The sequence below is a fragment of the Apostichopus japonicus genome, chromosome 10 (assembly GCF_037975245.1).
Source record: "Apostichopus japonicus isolate 1M-3 chromosome 10, ASM3797524v1, whole genome shotgun sequence".
In the NCBI taxonomy this organism is placed as follows: Eukaryota; Metazoa; Echinodermata; class Holothuroidea; order Aspidochirotida; family Stichopodidae; genus Apostichopus; species Apostichopus japonicus.
Genome location: NC_092570.1, coordinates 18,755,946 through 18,775,784, shown reverse-complemented (window position 1 = coordinate 18,775,784; position 19,839 = coordinate 18,755,946). Strand labels below are relative to the sequence as shown.

The 19,839-nt window shown below is 38.2% G+C and overlaps 1 protein-coding gene across 5 annotated transcripts in view; it reads left to right on the top strand.

Annotated features, from left to right (window-relative positions):
• Nucleotides 1–19,839, top strand: part of LOC139974902 (rho guanine nucleotide exchange factor 7-like) — a 64,814-nt gene that overhangs the window by 31,080 nt on the left and 13,895 nt on the right. For 2 of the 5 annotated variants that reach the window (XM_071982428.1, XM_071982426.1), the window contains exons 8-14: nt 1,633–1,713; nt 3,010–3,156; nt 4,983–5,216; nt 6,574–6,850; nt 7,924–8,061; nt 12,140–12,190; nt 17,287–17,383. In XM_071982428.1, coding sequence (XP_071838529.1) covers nt 1,633–1,713; nt 3,010–3,156; nt 4,983–5,216; nt 6,574–6,850; nt 7,924–8,061; nt 12,140–12,190; nt 17,287–17,383 — 1,025 coding nt within the window. The remainder of the gene's footprint in view (nt 1–1,632; nt 1,714–3,009; nt 3,157–4,982; nt 5,217–6,573; nt 6,851–7,923; nt 8,062–12,139; nt 12,191–17,286; nt 17,384–19,839) is intronic. The other 3 variants (XM_071982429.1, XM_071982430.1, XM_071982431.1) reach the window with 3 other exon arrangements.

The following is a 19,839-nucleotide window of genomic DNA, read 5'->3' as shown; positions in this document are numbered from 1 at the left end:
TTCGCCATGCGGTTACCGCTGTGTCGTGCAAAGTTGCAGTCAATAAATTCTTGCACCAAAACTTACTTCCTCCCGATAAATATAGGAGGGAATTATTGTCAGCCAATGTTTTTAACTGTTAGATACTAGTTTATGTACCTACAGGCTTTTTTTGTGCGTTGTTTGGACATATTTTCTTTAGAAAATGATTTACATGAACTTTGTTACTCCATTGAATTAAACCTTGAATTTATCAAAGGAATTAAAATTGGGGCGTTAAGTACTTCTCACAATATTGTGCGTGTGCTCCCCCCCCCCCCCCTATCAGTTATTAACAAAAGCTTTGTCTTATCCAGTTTTGGAATTGAAATTTAAAATGCCTGTTGGCAGTGTGGATTTTCTTTGCCAATGCTTACGAAGGATTTCTCTTCCTGCCTGGCTGGAAAAGAAAAGTGAAACACTCTCAGTGCCGGCACTAGGCTAAATTGTCGTAACCCGTTTTTTTTTGTGAGCAAATGGGAAATGCATCCCCGAATGCAGGAGAGAGATTTCGACGGGCTAAAAAAAATGAGATATTTCAAGAACTTTTTTTGAGTATACATCTCAATTACCGTCTGTTGGTCATCTCCTCACTTAAGAATTAACCCCTTCAAAAGTCGTTCTTTTTTATACGGATTATGATGGTATAATCATGTGATACACAAAGTGTGCTCTATTGTATGTGCGGGTGGGGGGGAGGGGGGGGGTTGGTGACTGTGTTTGTTCTCATACGAGGAACAACACAGAAAATGTAGCCCAACTTTGATATCCAACCATAAAGAGACACATGGAGAGAGACAACAGCAGTTTGCTTTAACAATGACTTTAGCGACCGAAACAAAAAAAATTTAACCTTCATCCTACAACTACATACACAACTTCCATCAACCCCTTCGGAACCATTATTCATCACACGTTTAATCACTTCCCAGAGGACAGCTCTACACAGGGTTTTGAAGATTTAGTTATCTAGATGTCAAGTTGTGTATTAAACAAGGCTCTAATTGGTCAAGTTGCTGTTTTCCTGGCCAACAGGAAAAAGCATATTTTACATCGATTCACTCGTTGGTGGTGGTGTCGTATATGAGTCTGTGACCTGCTATAAATAATTAGTCCTTTCACCTTTGGTTACCTGATGTTAACCAGCATCATTTCCTATACCTTGTAAGGGTAAGGGAGTAAGGTATCTTATTACAATGATTTCTAAAATGCAGGTTGTCAATTCCTTGAGTTAAAGCAACATCCATTTGTCACAGAAACTGTGGTTAAAAATACAGATAGCTAATTATCTTTTCAAATACAAAGGTCAAATAAGATCTGTGTATGTTTTGTAACATTTGACTTAAAAGAAAAATAATAATAAAAAATAAATATAGAATAAAACTGGACCCTTCAATTATGAAATGACTTTATCTACTGGTAATATCTCTTCAATTTGATGGTCACACAATTTTTGCTGGTATTAAAATACTTTTCACCTCTTCTCTTTTACCTGTCTTCAAACCATATTTGTACTAATACTTAACCTAAACAAACTTGTAATAAACAAATGAAGTGTGTCAAATATCATTTTTTTTTATACCTTTTCCTCCCTTTTCTTTGGTAATATTTCAGAAAAACTGTCAGTTTGTGCGAAAGCAGAAGGAAATCGAATTGGACATTATGACCGGAACAGTACAAGGTTGGGAAGGAGAGGTAAGGGGTCATTATTTCACCCCTCTTGCACCTATATCCACTCTATACGTTTGCACCCTTCTCATCCCACCTGGGCATATCAGTATAGCATTCAGTTTATAGCATCAGTATAGCATATCAGCATAGCATATTAGCATTGTTGTACTCTATTGATCCTGTTGTTAATATTATTTGTGACTGAAATGTTCCTTATCTGAGGAGGCATGGGCTTATTTCAAGGAAGACTGGTACGTCGATCAGTTCATGTTAGAGATGACAAACACAACCAAAAAAGAAGCTATTCCATGCACCAACTATTGCAGAAATGTTTTCATAATATGCAGTTTTGTAGCAAATACATTGAGAATTCATTAAACTATGGTGTGGCATACAATAAGCACAGGCCTAAAGCAAGAATCAACTAGATCCCTATAGTACATATAGCCTTTGACTAAATTATTAAGGAAAGCCAACGATCTTACCTAATTCAGGTAAAATGCTCATATCGGCTGTGTTTTATTAAAAATGTTTTGTTAAAAATATGCTAAACCTGCACAGCTGGGTTTTTTTTAGTCACCAAATATCATACAACATTGTTTTAGTTGCTATGTAGACATGACAGTGGTAAAAGTGTTGCTAACATTTAAGTAAATACAATAAAACAAACCACTTGAGCCAGTGCCAGATTTTTTTCATCTTCAGATATTACTAACTCATAAAGACATATATTTTTTAACATTTCAAAATAAATCCAAGGATATAGTTGGCATGCCATAAATTACATAGATCCTCTGTTAGCCTCAAATCTATAGTGACTAAAATCTAAGTTAATTTCCGATTGGCAGCTGTCAAAAATCATTCAAAGAGTTGTTGTGTATGGAGTTTTATTTAGGTTCCTCAAAAAGTAGTGTACAGGATTAACCTTGCTATTAAAGGTAGTTGGAAGTCAGTTTTCATTTCAGCACTTTGTTTTAATACACATAGTTACTATCTTTTTATAAACTCCCATCTGATTTGTCCTATTTCTGGTACCCCCTCTGTTATTTAGGTTAGGATGATATATCCTGGAAGCCAAAATGTTCACATTTTGTAATCTCGCAATGGTAGACCACTGATCAATGCATATTTTGAATGAAAATGTAAGAAAATACACATTGTTTTGAAGTCCTATTCTCTCATATGAGTTATAACGTGATTGGTTCGAGCTGTAATTATAACACCCATGAATCATAGCCCATATTTTTCATCTGACATGGATAATATGGATTGATTGAAGGCGGACATTGATCGATAGTTTCTCTCTCCCTCTCTCCGCAGCCGATAAGCAATCTAGGTGAAATTGTCAAGATGATTCAAGGGTCGAGTCAAGATGGCGGCTCGCGCCAGGAGCTACTCATCTTACTCTTCGTCACACATTTAGTTGTCCTCCACCCCACCAAGTCAATGAGCGGTTACATATATCAGGTAATAATATCATCTTCACCCCACCAAGTCAATGAGCGGTTACATATATCAGGTAATAATATCATCTTCACCCCACCAAGTCAATGAGCGGTTACATATATCAGGTAATAATATCATCATCACCCCACCAAGTCAATGAGCGGTTACATATATCAGGTAATAATATCATCATCACCCCACCAAGTCAATGAGCGGTTACATATATCAGGTAACAATATCATCATCACCCCACCAAGTCAATGAGCGGTTCCATATATCAGGTAATAATATCATCATCACCCCACCAAGTCAATGAGCGGTTACATATATCAGGTAATAATATCATCATCACCCCACCAAGTCAATGAGCGGTTACATATATCAGGTAATAATATCATCATCACCCCACCAAGTCAATGAGCGGTTACATATATCAGGTAATAATATCATCATCACCCCACCAAGTCAATGAGCGGTTACATATATCAGGTAATAATATCATCATCACCCCACCAAGTCAATGAGCGGTTACATATATCAGGTAATAATATCATCATCACCCCACCAAGTCAATGAGCGGTTACATATATCAGGTAATAATATCATCATCACCCCACCAAGTCAATGAGCGGTTCCACATATCAGGTAATTATATCATCATCACCCCACCAAGTCAATGAGCGGTTACATATATCAGGTAATTATATCATCATCACCCCACCAAGTCAATGAGCGGTTACATATATCAGGTAGTAATATCATCATCACCCCACCAAGTCAATGAGCGGTTACATATATCAGGTAATAATATCATCATCACCCCACCAAGTCAATGAGCGGTTACATATATCAGGTAATTATATCATCATCACCCCACCAAGTCAATGAGCGGTTACATATATCAGGTAATTATATCATCATCACCCCACAAAGTCAATGAGCGGTTACATATATCAGGTAATAATATCATCACCCCACCAAGTCAATGAGCGGTTAATATATCAGGTAATAATATCATCATCACCCCACCAAGTCAATGAGCGGTTACATATATCAGGTAATTATATCATCTTCACCCCACCAAGTCAATGAGCGGTTACATATATCAGGTAATTATATCATCATCACCCCACCAAGTCAATGAGCGGTTACATATATCAGGTAATAATATCATCATCACCCCACCAAGTCAATGAGCGGTTACATATATCAGGTAATAATATCATCATCACCCCACCAAGTCAATGAGCGGTTACATATATCAGGTAATTATATCATCTTCACCCCACCAAGTCAATGAGCGGTTACATATATCAGGTAATAATATCATCATCACCCCACCAAGTCAATGAGCGGTTACATATATCAGGTAATTATATCATCATCATCGTCTCGTTCTCGAGTGTATGTGTATGTGGGACGGAAGGTCGTTACCTTTGCGGATACCATCGACTTCTTTAAGCAGGCATATGAGAAGAGGAGGGTTGAGGAGGGGAGAGGGGGGGAGGTTGTTGGGGCAGGCTGAAGCCCAATTAGGGGCTTGGGGAAATATGGAATAAAGCATCTAGTGTATTGTCATCTTAGGATAAAAAATTCTACATATGCCCATGATTGTACCATGAATTTATGAAAACTTGACAGGGGAGGGGGTGGGGGTGGGGGGGGCTTAGTGTGTCCTGGGCCTGCCTATGCAGTAGACTACATACGCATGGTTTCCTAGAGCAAGTGGTTACTAGAATGTTGGCTGTCGTATCTCGGTACGGAAGAACCTGTCAAAGGAATCACAATTGATCATGCCATGTGGAAAATATGACTCTTTTTGTTTTTTGTTTTGTAATGTCCTGCAGCACAAATTTCCAATTGCCACAGTGCTGGCCAACTCTTTGCCAGATACAGAGACCCAGTTGGGGGCCTTTGAGCTATCGGGGCCAGGTATGGACCAAACCACCGTCACATGCAGCTCACTAATGGACCGTGAAGACATGGTTGAGGCAATCCAGGCCGCCCAAAAAGTGACCGGTGGTAACAAAGTACCCAAACTCAGGAATGTCATGGTTCCTCCACCCATACCCATTACTCAGGTTAGGAAAGAAAAGTTAAAAGGCCTTACTTGTTGAATTTAACTTGGAGAATACCTGTGCTATGTAATGGGCCACGACTCATGTTGCTTAGATTGCAAAAGTTTGTCCAGTGTTTTTTTCCCCCCCCCATAGAGATAAAACGCCTGTAGTGAGTCCAGTCGGTGAATGGACTCGAGCCAGGTCAACTTTAGTTGATAATGACTCAGCCGTAACTTGAAGTGACATGTCACAGCTCTGGTGAAATAGTACTCTGGTGTAGGTTGTAAAATTGTGGAAAAAAAGAGTTCATTACTCCAAATGGATGTTTGTTATGAATTTGGCTGCTTTTTGCAGATTAATTTTTAGTCAGTCATACATAGGAGTATTTACATGTATACATTTACTCTTCACCTATCGTACCTGTTCCTCACAACTATAGGGCTATTACTTTATGAGATCTAGAGCAGCGGTCGGGGCGGGGTGGGGCAGGGGAATAGATAGTATGAACCGCAGTGAAAAGTTTGTGTCTGTAAGACTTACAGATCAACCGGCTCCCATGTTAGAAACATTACTTCATATAGGAACAATAAGAGCAGAAGAATCGTAAATATGCATTGCACCTTATCTCACTAGATGTTCCTTTATAAAAATTTGCAAATTTTCATATTCTTCCCTGTCTGGGTCATTCGGTAAATTTTGTATCAGTTGATTTATAGTTGGATAAAAAACATTGCTGATGCAGATACTATAAGGTTGCTTGGGCTGGATTTATTGGGGGGGGGGTTACAGACCTCCTAGAGAGCTGCAGGAAATTCCTGCACTGACCGTATGCGATCCATGGACCACACTTGGCCCAGCTGTGTTCTAGAGGGACTTGGTGATCTGATTTAGAACTGATCCACTCCCTCTGATATGTGGTCAATACTGGTCTACTGTCCTCCCTTTTCGTGCCATCACCCAGAGCCAAGTATCAGCTGATTAGGCACGGACCATTGCCAGTAAATAGTGATGTTTTACTGATGCTCTCACATATTTTTATTTTAACAACTAGTCAGCAATGGTCCTCAACAGTTAACGACTATAACAGTTTCAGTTGTGATTATGATATGCTAAGAAGGTATATAGGTACATAGGTACATCATAAGTGTAACAGACGAGCAATGCAGTTTATGCTTATATAGTGTAAAACACTGATGGAAAAGAAAGAGGTGATGCTTTCAAATGCAACCAGCTTCTTTGATAAACCCATTCGTTTCTAATACAGAAGTTTTGCCTACCTTCCTCAAACAATGGAGGCAAATGAAACCGTTAAAGTGAATTCATGATACACCAAGCAAAGCTTAATATTTATTCAATTTCTTTTGTTTCTCCTTAACAGGCAACAAAGAGGGAATTAAGTCCAAATACTCTCTCTCCCAGATTGGTTCCCTCGGACATGGGCAAGAGTGCTACTTTGCCATCACCCCGGACAGCCAAATCCATCAACAGTTCCAAGTCTCAGTCCCTCACGCCTCCATCCAGTCCTGCCACTTTGACTAGCGTCGGTTTCAGGCCCTCGGCCCCCATCCACCCCACCGCGGTGTGGTCCATGAAATTGGGAGACCCGAAAAACCCTACCGGCAAAAAGAAAGGATTTCAATCCACAAAGAGAAAAGGTGAGCCCTGATCTATCTGGTGATGTATTTAACGGGGAGGGAGAGTCATGGGGGTGGCTTTGTAGAAGGTGTGGGGGAGGAGTTGGGGGGGCTTTGTAGAAGTTTTGTTGGCTAAGCAACATATTGCAGGTTTGGTTTTTTGTGCTGGTCACTCGTAGTATATGCCATGTCATGGATGTTGCTGGAATGTAGCTCACTTAGCATATGATAGTTGCAAAATCACATTATGTTACTATGCATGGTAGGATATGCTACCTATGGGTGTCATGTCATATTATGCAGGCACATAGCCAGGATTTGTAGTTATTTGCCTCTTTTCTGCTCATGATGGAAGTCCCTTGGTACCAGCAAGCCTGGGCCCTCGGTCGGAAGGGTGGAAGGGGGGGAGGGGAGGGGAGGTGGAGTATTTTTCTAGCCCTGCAGATTACAGACAGTTTTTGGGGGGGGGGGTGTTTGAAGGTTGTTCCATCCAAAATAACCAGAACAAAGCTCACTTACATGCCTGTCATATATTATGTATATTTATGTTACTGGCAGGATTGCATGGTTGTTTTTGTCATATGATTGGTTTTGCTGTGTATTGTAGGATTCAATGTATATTCCATCTTGTTATGGGCATTACTGTACAATGTAAGATCGGATGGGTGTTACATATTGTTATTCAACATTAGTATAATTGTAATGGTATATCTTATTTCAATCCAGTTTAGCAAAAAACTGAAAAGAGAAAGAATAAAAGTGGGCCCTCAATTTGTGTTAATTGGGTATTGCTGACGTTAAAGACCTACATTGCACATTACTCAATCTAGGGACAGTGACACCTTGGTTGTGTCAAGCCCTTTGCATCCCCCAATGTTTCTCTCCGGCCCATGTAGATAATTAATTTGCAAACCCCTTGCTTCAGAGGGAATGAAGTAATAATCGATAGCATGTCAGAGTAATAGTGCTTGAGTCGATCGATTGGGAAGTGCACGAATATTACGTATTTAAAAAAAAATTTCTACATAAAAATAGATGTAAAAACCAAGCCGGATGAAGTATCATTTTTCATTTTCTTTGATTCCTTTCTGAAGATAAGCCCAAGGCTGCTGCTGAAACTCCATCCTTCCTCAGGCCAGAGCGTCGTCAAGAGGAGGATAACCAGATACTGCAGGTCATCGAGGCCTATTGCTTCAGCAACGGCAAGAGAAATACTATGATACCCAATGCAAGTAAGTCGGGTCAAAAAAATAACATATTCAACCGCTCAGCAAAAGTATATCTCAAATACCGCAGCAGCGCTAGGGCAGGTTTTGAAAATATTCGGGAAAATCATTTATTGAAAAGCAGTCTGACACATTTGGATCATACGTTGAAAATTTTTGTAGTGCAGAAGACGTATAGGTTCTTAGATCTATGGGAGCGACGAGTCTTGTGCAGCAGGCCCCCCCCCCCAAAAAACTCTTTCCCTGTACGATGATTTTGCAGAAACTGGCATGGGTAATTTAGTCTGCTGTATATGTCTTTAACTTATTCAACATTAAGAAGAAGATTCACTGTGGCAATCTTCACACCCGGCCACAGATCAAGGAACATTAACAAGCATAAAAATGATAGAAATGAAAGGTTTAAACCTGGGGTGGGCAACCTGCACCCCACGGGCCACATGCGGCCCGCCAGTGATTTTCTTGCGGCCTGTGAGATGTCTCAAGAAAAAGAAAAAAAATTCAATCTATTTTACATCATCACAAAACACGAGCTAGCTGCTTAGAATTTATCGGCACTAATGGTGCTGTCAGTTAGGCCTATTATCCCTATTAATTGTCAACATTATTGACATTATGTTTTCGTGAATACAGATTAAGTACACACACCTATTGCTTGAAAGTCCTCGGAATCAAAGGTTTGAAATCAACAGCAAGTTGTTGGTAAGGTGCTGCCCAGTCAATTTTTACCTCCTTTAAACCATTGTTAAATTTTAGGATCATGTTGGTCAAGTAATCTCTGAACCTGTTTGCTTGCTATTGAATGACAACCGGTCTGAGAATCGTTTCTCGCCCAGATCTTGCCTACTCTTTATCCTCTCACTGTTAACATCTCTAGATGGAGCTGCTCAAGTTGCATGCCCTTCTTGGGGTACTCTTGGGGTGGTACATCTGCTGTAATATCCCCCTCAATGGGTACTCCATACATTGTTTCATCCTCTAAATGGATAGCATATATTTCTAGCTGCTTCCTATACTGTGGTACTCCTTTCCTGTAGCTTTGTCCATGATCATGATCATGCTCTGCACTGCCAGAAAGCAACTGCTAACATGGTTATGCTAAAACCTAGATAGTTCATATATATATATATATATATAGATATATATATATAAATATATAGCTCAAGTTTACCATATTGTAGTTTAATCCTCTATAAAGCTAACTGGGCAAAGTCAAACTAACTGCCTATTTTATCCAACTTTCTCTTCATGTTAAAAAAAGATTTTAATATTACTCTTAGTTGAACCAGTTGTAAGTTTATATATATATATATAATTGAAATCGTAATGAGTCGAAAAACCAGAACAGTGAAAAAAACTTCCAGCCTCCACCGGGATTTGAACCTGGGCCTCACACTTTATATGCGGACACCCTAACCACTAGGCTATGGATGCTGATTGTATGTCCAGAGGTTCAAAACCGGTAAGGAAGGTCATAATTCCATTGTAGGCGTTTGTCATCTGTAACAAACAATACTAGGTCTGTTTTGGTGACATATTTGCCTTACTCTAGAGATCAAACATGATGCTAACCAAATCGAAATAATTTGTGATTCCTAATGCTGGATCTCGAAAGAGATACTTTGAGAACAGACTTATATATATATATATAAAATTCTCATCGAACATAACATGTCCTTAGAACTGTTGGACATTTAGAGACTACAAATTTACAGATACTGAACCAGCCTTTGAAGTCTTTCCTTTAATTTTTAAACTTCATCACAAAGTGATAGGACAATTTGTTTTTCGTTTCATTCTCTTTGAGCTTGAGTCTAGGGAGACTTCTAAAATAGGTGTTACTTTGTTGAGTTTACCTCATGCACATACAGTCTAAACTGAGCAGTCAGTGCTGACTAAAGATATTGTAATAGATTGTGAAAGTAATCAAATACTAAACATGACAAAAGCAACTGTCAAGATTAAATTACTTATAATTGCAAAGAGCCGTTTCCATTTTGCTTAGATTAAAGTTAAACATGTTAGAGCAGTGCCTACTTTGTTTGTGCCATTAACGTTGTCACCGGCTTTAAGGAAGTAACATTACACTGATGATCAGATACATTATTTTAAAATATGGCTGCAGCCCTTCCTTCCCCTTCCCCTTCCCCTAAACCCTTCCCTTCCCTGAACCCTTCTCTTTTCCTACAAACTTCCCTTCCCGTAAAGCATTAACTTCCCCTGAACCCTTCCCCTAATCCCTTCCCCTAAACCATTCCCCTAAACACTTCCCCTAAACCCTTCCCCTGAACCCTTCCTCTAAACCCTTGCACTAAACCCTTCCCTAAACTCTTCCCCTAAACCCTTCCCTTCCCCTAAACCCTTCCCTTCCTCCAAGCCCTTACCCTAATCCCTTCCCCTAAACCCTTCCCCTAATCCATCCCCCTAATCCCTTCCCCTAATCCCTTTCCCGTAATCTCTTTCCTCTCCCTGCCTTTCTTTTAAGGGGTGGTTTTGCAAAGAAAAGAAGGAAAAACAAATGAATCTAAAAGAAACTTCAAAAGGACCTATTGCTGACCTGAGACTAACCAAACATGAAGAGATATGCTACTTCGCATACTATCCCTTTGAAAAAAAAAAAATCCCATTTGATGTCAGGTTTAATTTGATATTGTCAGTAAACTTCTGGTTCCGGCTTTTTTTTAATCAGATAACAGGTTTACAGGACCAAAGTGGAGTGTGTCACTTCATGTTTGTTTACATTTCAAGTCTTAGATTGTCAGGGCTGCTCTGTTATTTTACTCTGGCAAATTTTATTAAGGAAACCAACTTGACTGGTTCTCAAAGTTCTCTAGTGCTCCTCAAATCCAGAAGCCATCAGTCCCCCCCAAAAATTACCCCCAGAGTCCATGTTGAGAGTTATGCATGGTACATTTTTGTGTCTTCAGCCTGTTTTAGACTCGTGTTGTTTCTATCTATCAGTGTTTCAGTGTCCTTTTTGCAACCTTTTTATTAAACCCTGTCATTTGTTTTCTGTTTCGATTGCTTGGCAATAGACAAAAGAAGATAAATCTAATGGGTATCATTGTTACCTAAATGTTCTGCATAATTAAAGAGCAGTTATAAACAACAGCAGGCAGCAATGATTATATCACTTTCAATGTCAGATTGCAAACTAATCTCATGCAGTCGCCAAGAGACAGCAATACAGTGCTTGATAAAGCTTGGATCAGGAGTTTGTATGTTACTTCCGTCGAAATGATTATTTGTGTTAATTCAGTCCCGTTAAAATGTTAGCACTTGTTAGTGTTCCTTTATCTTACCCTTTAGATCAAGTTTGACCGAGCTAAATTTCATCCTATCACCCTGTTTGATATTAATGGGTCGTGGAGGTGTGAGAGAGAGAGAGGGGGGGGGGGGGGGAGAGGGAGGAATCTAAAGTCACATATGTGACCATGTGACTGCAGAATTGTGAAGTTTGAAGGTTGTTTTGGAATATCACATATATATTCCTATATATACCCATATAACATTATGGCAATGTCTCTAGTTAGGAGGTATGGATGTTGGCCTGAAACATCATTCAGCCTAAAAATATGTTACATTGGAATCTTGACACCGTTTAAATCATTTTGTGGACAAAGAAAACGTTGGATCAATTTAGACCACATACAACATTTTCACAAGCTAACACTCTGTCAGATTGCCATGTTTTAGCCACCAGTGATATAATTCATAAAGATGGGCCATAAATGTCTAATGGGTTTCCACTGCTGAGAGCCACCTGGTGATCATTATATGCAAAGTTTGTCTATGATGTAACCATGATAATATACCCCCCCTCCCCCTTGATGGAGTGGTATGGTCAGGCAGGCCTCATCAAAGTGTAAGCAGAAGATGCCAACCAGTACGATTTTATCGTATGTAGTACGATAAAAAAAGTGAAATACGATAATACCATTCGCCTCTTGAAAATACGACTTTTTTCATCTTTAAAAAAAAAATAGTTAATAGTTGATCAATAACCTTGCTACATGCTGCAATTCATATTTGATTATTTGAAATATCTGACACTTTTTCTCTTTTAATTGGTTTATAATGTCAGTTATCAGGAATTGTGGCCCATATTTCCATGAGTATAATGCAAGTCTATACTGTAAGTGTTTTCTTACTTCTACTTCTGGCTTGAACCAAATTCTCATTGGCCCAAAATATGCAAGCAATTAAGCTGTATCATTATTCTCATTATGCATTTAAACACCTTTTTTGCATCATAAGAATTATTACAGACGCTTTACAATTTTTCTCACTAGATGTTATTGAAAAAGCAAACATTTTACTGGCCCGGGGCCAACGGGCCAGTGGTAGTGTTGACTTTTTGTGAAAATCTGATTTTTCTCTCAAAAATCTGATTTTTTAGGATATTCAGTCTGTTTTTTGTGTCAAGAGTTTGGCATCTCTGTGTAAGGCTCACTAATCATAGAAATGTTTCCTATGCTCTGACTTACACACACACAGACAACCCCTAAATATATTCAAACTCCATTCAGCATTGATTGATGCTGCAATCTATTCTGGTGTAATCACTACAGAGTGGTTACATGAAAGTTGATGTGACTGTTACGAAGTACCTGTTAGTATGGTACACCCACATAGCAACAGGAATGATGAAACTAGGCAGAAACTCCAAAGGCTTGCCTTATGAAAATATGTATAACACGAATAACGACAATATTACTTTTTTGTATCCGATGAAACTGTCAAACAGCATGTAAAGTGCACTCTCCTGGTTTTAACCAAATAGATAGATCCCTTAGTTAGATTGAGAGCTATTTACTACTTTTAAACATAACGTGTAATTAATATAAAATGGTTTGGCCTGAATGACACAAAATTACAACCCATCACTTCATGACCTCATGACTTCGGTCAGCTTGCGGCTTTGATAAGCAAATGATGGCTTCTTCGCGAGTTCCTGAGTTACAGCTTTACCTGAAATCCACTTCAGTGTGTTCTGTTTAATACTATTCCTCTCCCTTGTTACACTCTGTGTTTTATACGATCGCGATCTATGATCCATTTGCCCCTCATTTCATTCATGTATCACATGCCCAGCAGCCCAGGTTGCTATAAAAGTGCAAAAGACTCTCATTCATTCCAGTGCTCGTAGAAGGTACATTTTCATAGCCTAATCTATCGAAAACGAAAAAATGGCAAAGACTGCTTTTTGCCTGTATTCGGCGGCTCTTGAGAATGTCAAAAGATGTTCTACTCCTACTTCTTTACTTTGAAGTGCGCTATTGTTCTGCGACAATGCAATTATGATTCAATTTCATTTGCTACTTTTGCAAGCTCGATAGTCGGCATTGACGTTGGCTGAACATTAAAAGAGTTCTTTTTAATTTCCTTTCGTGTATCAATGCTTTCTTTTCAGGCATTAGAAAGTGATAATGCTTTTGTTTATCTCAGATCTAGTGTTGCGGCTATGGTTCATTTATAGTTTTACTGAGACACTCCTTGTGAACATCATAAAAAAAAATAATAATAAACTAACATAAAAAAAGGCAGAGCTTTTGAGAGCAAGACTTCAGGAGACGGTTGCTACCTATTTTTTCTTTCTATCTTTATGTTAAGTTCTAAACCTATAATAACCTAAAATATACAAGGAACGTGGTTATCTATACGCTTTGTTTTTATGTGATGAATAGTTCTTGACGAATAATACTTCATGGCTTGAATGAAAGGGTTTTGGTCATGAATTCAAAGATATGAATAATCATAATTCAAAGATATGAATTATCATGAATTCAAAGATATGAATAATCATGAATTCAAAGATATGAATAATCATGATTGGCTGGCATTGATGAAATCATTAAGTGGAGATGTTTGGATTGAAAGAAAGTGGAGGAATGGCAATAAATGACAATGTTAATAGAGTTTCTAGAACTCTGACCTTTCTGATAAAATAGGTAACTGCATTGTTGGTATGAAAGTTGTATTGATTTATTAGTTATTATTGTCGGGGGGAGGGTAAGTTAACTGAGGGGGGGTGGGGCGAAGAACACCATGAAGAGGGGAGGAGGATGCATGACCATGTTGAAACTTGTCTCATTTTATAACATACAAAGTACAAAAAAAAAAACAGTTTTCAAGATGTCACAGACGTCCTGAGAAGTTTGTCATGTTCAGGTTTCTTTAAAATCAACTTCTTAGAAAGTAATACCACAGAAAAGGGAAAGAATAAGTTCCCCATGTTGGGATTTATAGTTGCACTCTCAATACTTTTATAGGTTTGGTAGTACCCAAGTTAGAGGCAGTATTCAATAAAGGAAGCATATATGAAATAGTGTCTTAAACAAAGTCATCGGTACATAACCCAAAAATATGCTGGAAAGCAAAACAGAAAGTGAGAAGAATGGTCACCTGTGTTCTGCTAACACAATGGCCTTAGCCACACTGAGCCATTGTATTTTCTTATTTGAACGACCCACAATATTTGAACTAGAAAGTACTTTGGAAATTGTTAAATTATAAATTAATGCTGGTTACCTTCAAGTACTAATTAGCCACAGGTAACGAGAGTTTCATAAATGTTGCAGAGACAGGTAAGTTTGCTGCAAATAAATCTCAAAAGCAGCTATATTTTTTTCCTTTCCATTTCTCTTAGAGGAATTCAATAATTGCTTTCTCTGTGGAAGCAGTGAGAATCTCTCCGATAATGGTTAAGCAATTAGAAAAGTCAATTGCTATCAGAATTTTTTTTTTTCAGGTTTTTTTTTGGGGGGGGGGGACATTACAGAGATGAACTATAGAGTACCATATCCGGTAGTGGACAGTTGAAATTTTATTTTAGCAAGAAAGGAATACATTTTAATGAAAATGATGTGTATCTATAGGTTACTGGGGTCTAAAAAGTAACAGATTTTGATTCCTTGCCAGAGGCAGAAGGGATCTATGCAATGGTGATGGGGTGTGTGCGTGTGTGTATGTGACACTTGCTTGTTAACACGGCAACTCAAAAATTTCATGGTAGATTAACTTCATACTTGGTATGTGGATCCTTCTTATTGAGTACAAGAACTCTATTGTTATTTGTGAAGTTCAATGATCATTTGGGGTCAACAGAGGTCAAAGTCTGAAAACTTTGTAAACATGATAACTCAAAGAGCACATCTTTGTTGAACTAACGATCGATCCACAGATCCAGCTTGGCAATACAAGAATCCCAACGAAATTGGTAGATGTCAAATGTCAAACGAGATCAACAGGGGCCAAAGTATGAAAACCTATTAAACATGATAACTCCCAAAATTAAAGCTGTTTAGTTTTGTGAAGGGGATCTTTAGCTCTTCAACAAAACATACAGCCTTTCAGGAATGAAATCTGCTTCAAAGAGTTGATAGTCTTGTTTTAGACACACTCAAGCAGGCCCTTATCAGTTTTCACCCTCAGAGCTTCAACAGGGGTCAACAGGTTACCTCAAATGGGGGAGGGGGTTGGCTCAAGAGGTCAATGGGTTATCTCAAATGTTGTCAAACTTGGCGATTTTCTCTGTGGCTTATACTAGATGACTTTTGCTTTGGCAGTAAGTTGTGAAAATATTTCAAAGTGTATAAGTTTTTTCATGTAGAGCTCTCATTCATTAATAACAATTATTACTAAAGGGATGGTTGGTCGCAGAGCTGATCTGCTAACTCAAAAGTTGTAAAGAAAAATTTCCTTTTATTGATACATCTATGTGTGTATATTTCACAAAGAAAGACTTGTTTGATCTAAACATTTTGAAATATAAATTCTATACTTTAAAAGTCTTACCAGTGGATTTATAAATGGTTGATGCCCACAAGGGAATGCTACAAATAAAGAGCTGGAAGTCTCTGATCTTTTATTGGTTCTCACTTAAATCTTGGACAAATTTAACTTACTTATTATTCAGATAGTTATGTGGAATTTTGAGCAAATTGTACGGCAAGGAATCACAAAGCCAACTGGCTTTCTGCTTGTGGGAAAGTTAATGATACTTCCTTTCAGTCAGCTTGCTTTCATACCTTGGAATTGCTGCTAATTAACAACGAATCATCTAATTAACTCTACTGCAAATTCTCTCTTATTTTTAATCTCATGTTTTTTTCTTACATGGACAGATATTTTATGCCTGGTACATAGGACAAGATGGTGTCAAAGCCATTGAACTATCTTGTGTGAAGCAAATATTAAAAGGCCTAAGTTGTTCTTTTGAAAGGAATTGCAGCCATCTAAGTCAGCATGAAAGGGTGGGGGTGGGGTGGGGTGGCAATATGGGGGATGGGTTAGATGGGGGGGTTGGTTTGAAAAAATGTGTTATGATTGTAAAAGATGTTACATTAACTGTGTTACGATTTAATGTGAATCAGAAAGGAACAAATTAAATATTTGTGTCATTTTTGAGACTGGATCTCTTTCACTGACGATTCAAAACATGGCAAATTTACCGGACAAAGAAACAAGACTTTCTCCTTAAACCTAACAATAGCAAAAACAACAACAACATGAACAGTAAACAATAACAATATCATTTCCCACATAATGCTGTAAAAGTTAGAAAGGAGAAAAATAGAAGAAAAATGTTATTCATTCCCTACCTTTTGGGAGCCCAGCATCTCTGCAGATTTCAGTCCTTCAGTGTTTTAATTTTTAATATAAATGTTATAGAAGACAAAGTCATGGCTTGATATCCAGTTCAGCCATAACTTGAACCAAAATGATCTTCAAATTTGTTGGTTTCATCGTTCTGTACGTAAAATTGTTTAAAAAATATAAATGATATAAAAGTTGTTGATTGATTGACGACTGTAAAATTTCTTTTTGTTCCTTTGTTCAGGTTTGCAGAAACAAAAATGGTGCTGAATTTTTGTATTTAGAGAAAAAAAAAGTAGAAATTTATGGGAATTAACAAAAAAAAAAATGATGATAATGCTCTTATTTGACTAATAAAACAACATAATTCAAAGCTTTCAATGTTTTGTATCAGGTGGCTCCCCCATATATGCTGAAATGCCTATTAAATGAGCCCCAGTCCAAATATTCAGTCAAATAGGGTCATGGTTTAGATTGCGTTCTCAGTGCATCATGGGTGGAAATTGTAAATTGGTATGTTTTGTCTGTTTTACTCATGCTGGGTAGCGCATGCTGTTTCTATACATTCTTTTCTGTTTATTACTTTTTTCCCTTTTTTTTTTCTTCTGTTTTTGCTCCTCTCTTGTGGCGCAGCTATCCCCCCTGACACCAAGCCTCATGTATACCTTGCCGAGGACGAGAAGATAATTGTGGAAGAAACTAGGGGCAATCAAACAGTTGTAGAAGAAAAGTGAGTTCCACTCATATCCCAATCCTGGCTTCTGTGTGTCTTTTTTAATATTTTTTTTTATTGCTTTCCTTTTTTTACCACTCTCTTAGTCTGGGGTTGCAAAAGAAATGAAAAAAAACAAAAAACTGGGAATTATTAACTCAGGTTTTCTTTTACCCACTCTCGCATGGACTACATCTGTGTGCAAAGTTTGCTTAATGGGAAATGTAAAGCAAACATTAATGCTCCAATTTGTGGTGACGCTTTCTTTAACATTGAACGAACATTTTTGTCGTGACTTTGCTCTCTCTCACCCATTAACTCACACATCATCTGCGCAGCATTATCACAAAGAAACGTGTCATTTAATTTATTTCTTACAATCACCGGCAAATGCAAATGTGTCATTGAGCTTCCATTGTCTGATATATTTGTCGATTATGTTTGCACGTCTGATTCTTAGAAAAAGGAAATGTTTCCATGGTTTCCATAGCTTGTTTTTGAAGTTTGCATGGATATGGGACCATCCTTATTTGTTTGAGCAGGATGGGGGGGGGGGGAGGGTAAACAGAAAGACATTTATGGCTCATGTTCAGTTCCATTTCCATGAAATTCATTGGCGTACATCTGTCGTCACTAACAATATCAATTCCAAGCATTTTGTGTCACCATAGCAACCAGCAGCAGAGCCATCCTCAGGCTATGGTCTGGAAACGTTAACGTAACCTGAAAAGCGTCCAAGTAATGATTATTCCAAAACTTCAAGTTAGTACCAAGTATGCATTCTCTGTACCAAGTATGCTTTCACTACCAAGTATGCTTTCTATACCAAGTATGCTTTCACTACCAAGTATGCTTTCTCTGACCAAGTATGCTTTCTCTACCAAAGTATGCTTTCAATACCAAGAATGCTTTCTCTACCAAGTTAGCATTCTCTGCAAGGTTCAAACTAAGCGTCCAAACAAGAATATATTCCGCATTCCTTCGTCCAAAGTCGTTCAGCAGATACGTCAAAATAGTTTTACCTATTAAGAAGGTCAATCTTGGCAATAATTGCAATTATAATCATTTATGATGGATATTGTTTAGTATTAAACCAAAGCTCACAACCCTCTTGCTGCTTCCATGGTTTAGTGTTCAGTTTTACATATGGTCTGAAATGAATTTCTATGTCTATTTCAGAACAGATATTTTCAGAACAAATATTTTCAGGACAAATTGGCCCATGAAAACTAAGAAAGGGCAATGAGTTTTCTTAATTTGTGTGTGTCATGCTTTTGGGTCTTGATTCTGTGGAAAGAAAAAAAAAAATGTTTCTCATGTGAATGAAGGAAGTAACTGTAAAAAACTGCTGCTGTTTGGGTGAAAATTTATTTGGGTAAACAAAAATAATAAAAAAAACATAAAAAAAATTGGGATAAAATATGATTCACAAGAGAGATGATTATCTTTGTTCCCATCTTTGTTCCCATCTTCTTTTCCTAACATGTTCGCTCTCAGAGTTACGCCACCTCCATCGTCCCCGCTGCTGAAAACCCTTTTTGGCTCATGGCTCAATGGGCACACCAAGGTGGCCAAATCATCCAGTAATGGATCATTGCATGGTTCCGATACCATTGTACCCTCTGGTAGGCGTCCGTGGCATGATAAATAACCCTAACCAACCCCCTCCCAACCCCTCCCCCTCCCCCCCCATACTCCATCACCCTTCCATGTCGATGTAGGTTTATCATAATGAGCATGGCATTTATCTAGCACAATGGAGATAGATCATTCCAACTCCTGCAATATTGTCCCTGTGAGTTTGTCGATGGTTGACGGTACTTAATAATCAACTATCGGGGGCGCTCTTGCATTGTGATAGCCAGCGAGATCTGTCATAGGTAGAGACTCTAGATCCACGCCTCTGATGAGATCTTCGTTGATGCATCCTAAATAATCCAGTTGACACAGACATACTCAGTGGGCATGACAGGGAATGTCAGTTTAAAGATGAAGCTTCAAGTTTCTGAGTGGATCCAAACCTGAGCAGAGATGGAGGAGGGAGATGGGAGGAGAGGGTGCAGTTATAAAGTGTACGATCAACAGAATTGACAGGAAACAGAAGAAAAAATTTAGAAAGAAGAAATAGATTTTGGCCGGATTAGAGTTTGAGAAAAATCATTAAATCATGAGATGGCAAGATGGGATATAAACTTTAAGTGGACTTTTGGTAGAGCAGCTCTGAAGTTATCAAGTTCTACCCTTGGTAGAAATAACTTTTTTACTGAATGAGTTTAGTATCTCCAATCAGAAGACTACCCCTCCAGAGATATTTGGTCACCCTGGCGGGACCGACGACTGTGTAGTTGTTGTAGAAGGTCTCTGAACACATTTCAAATGTTAATTACTTATAAAAATGCACCTCCAACTATGGATTTGAGTCTAGTGGTTAGTTACAGGATCAAATAAATTTGGTTTATTAGTAAGTAAAAATC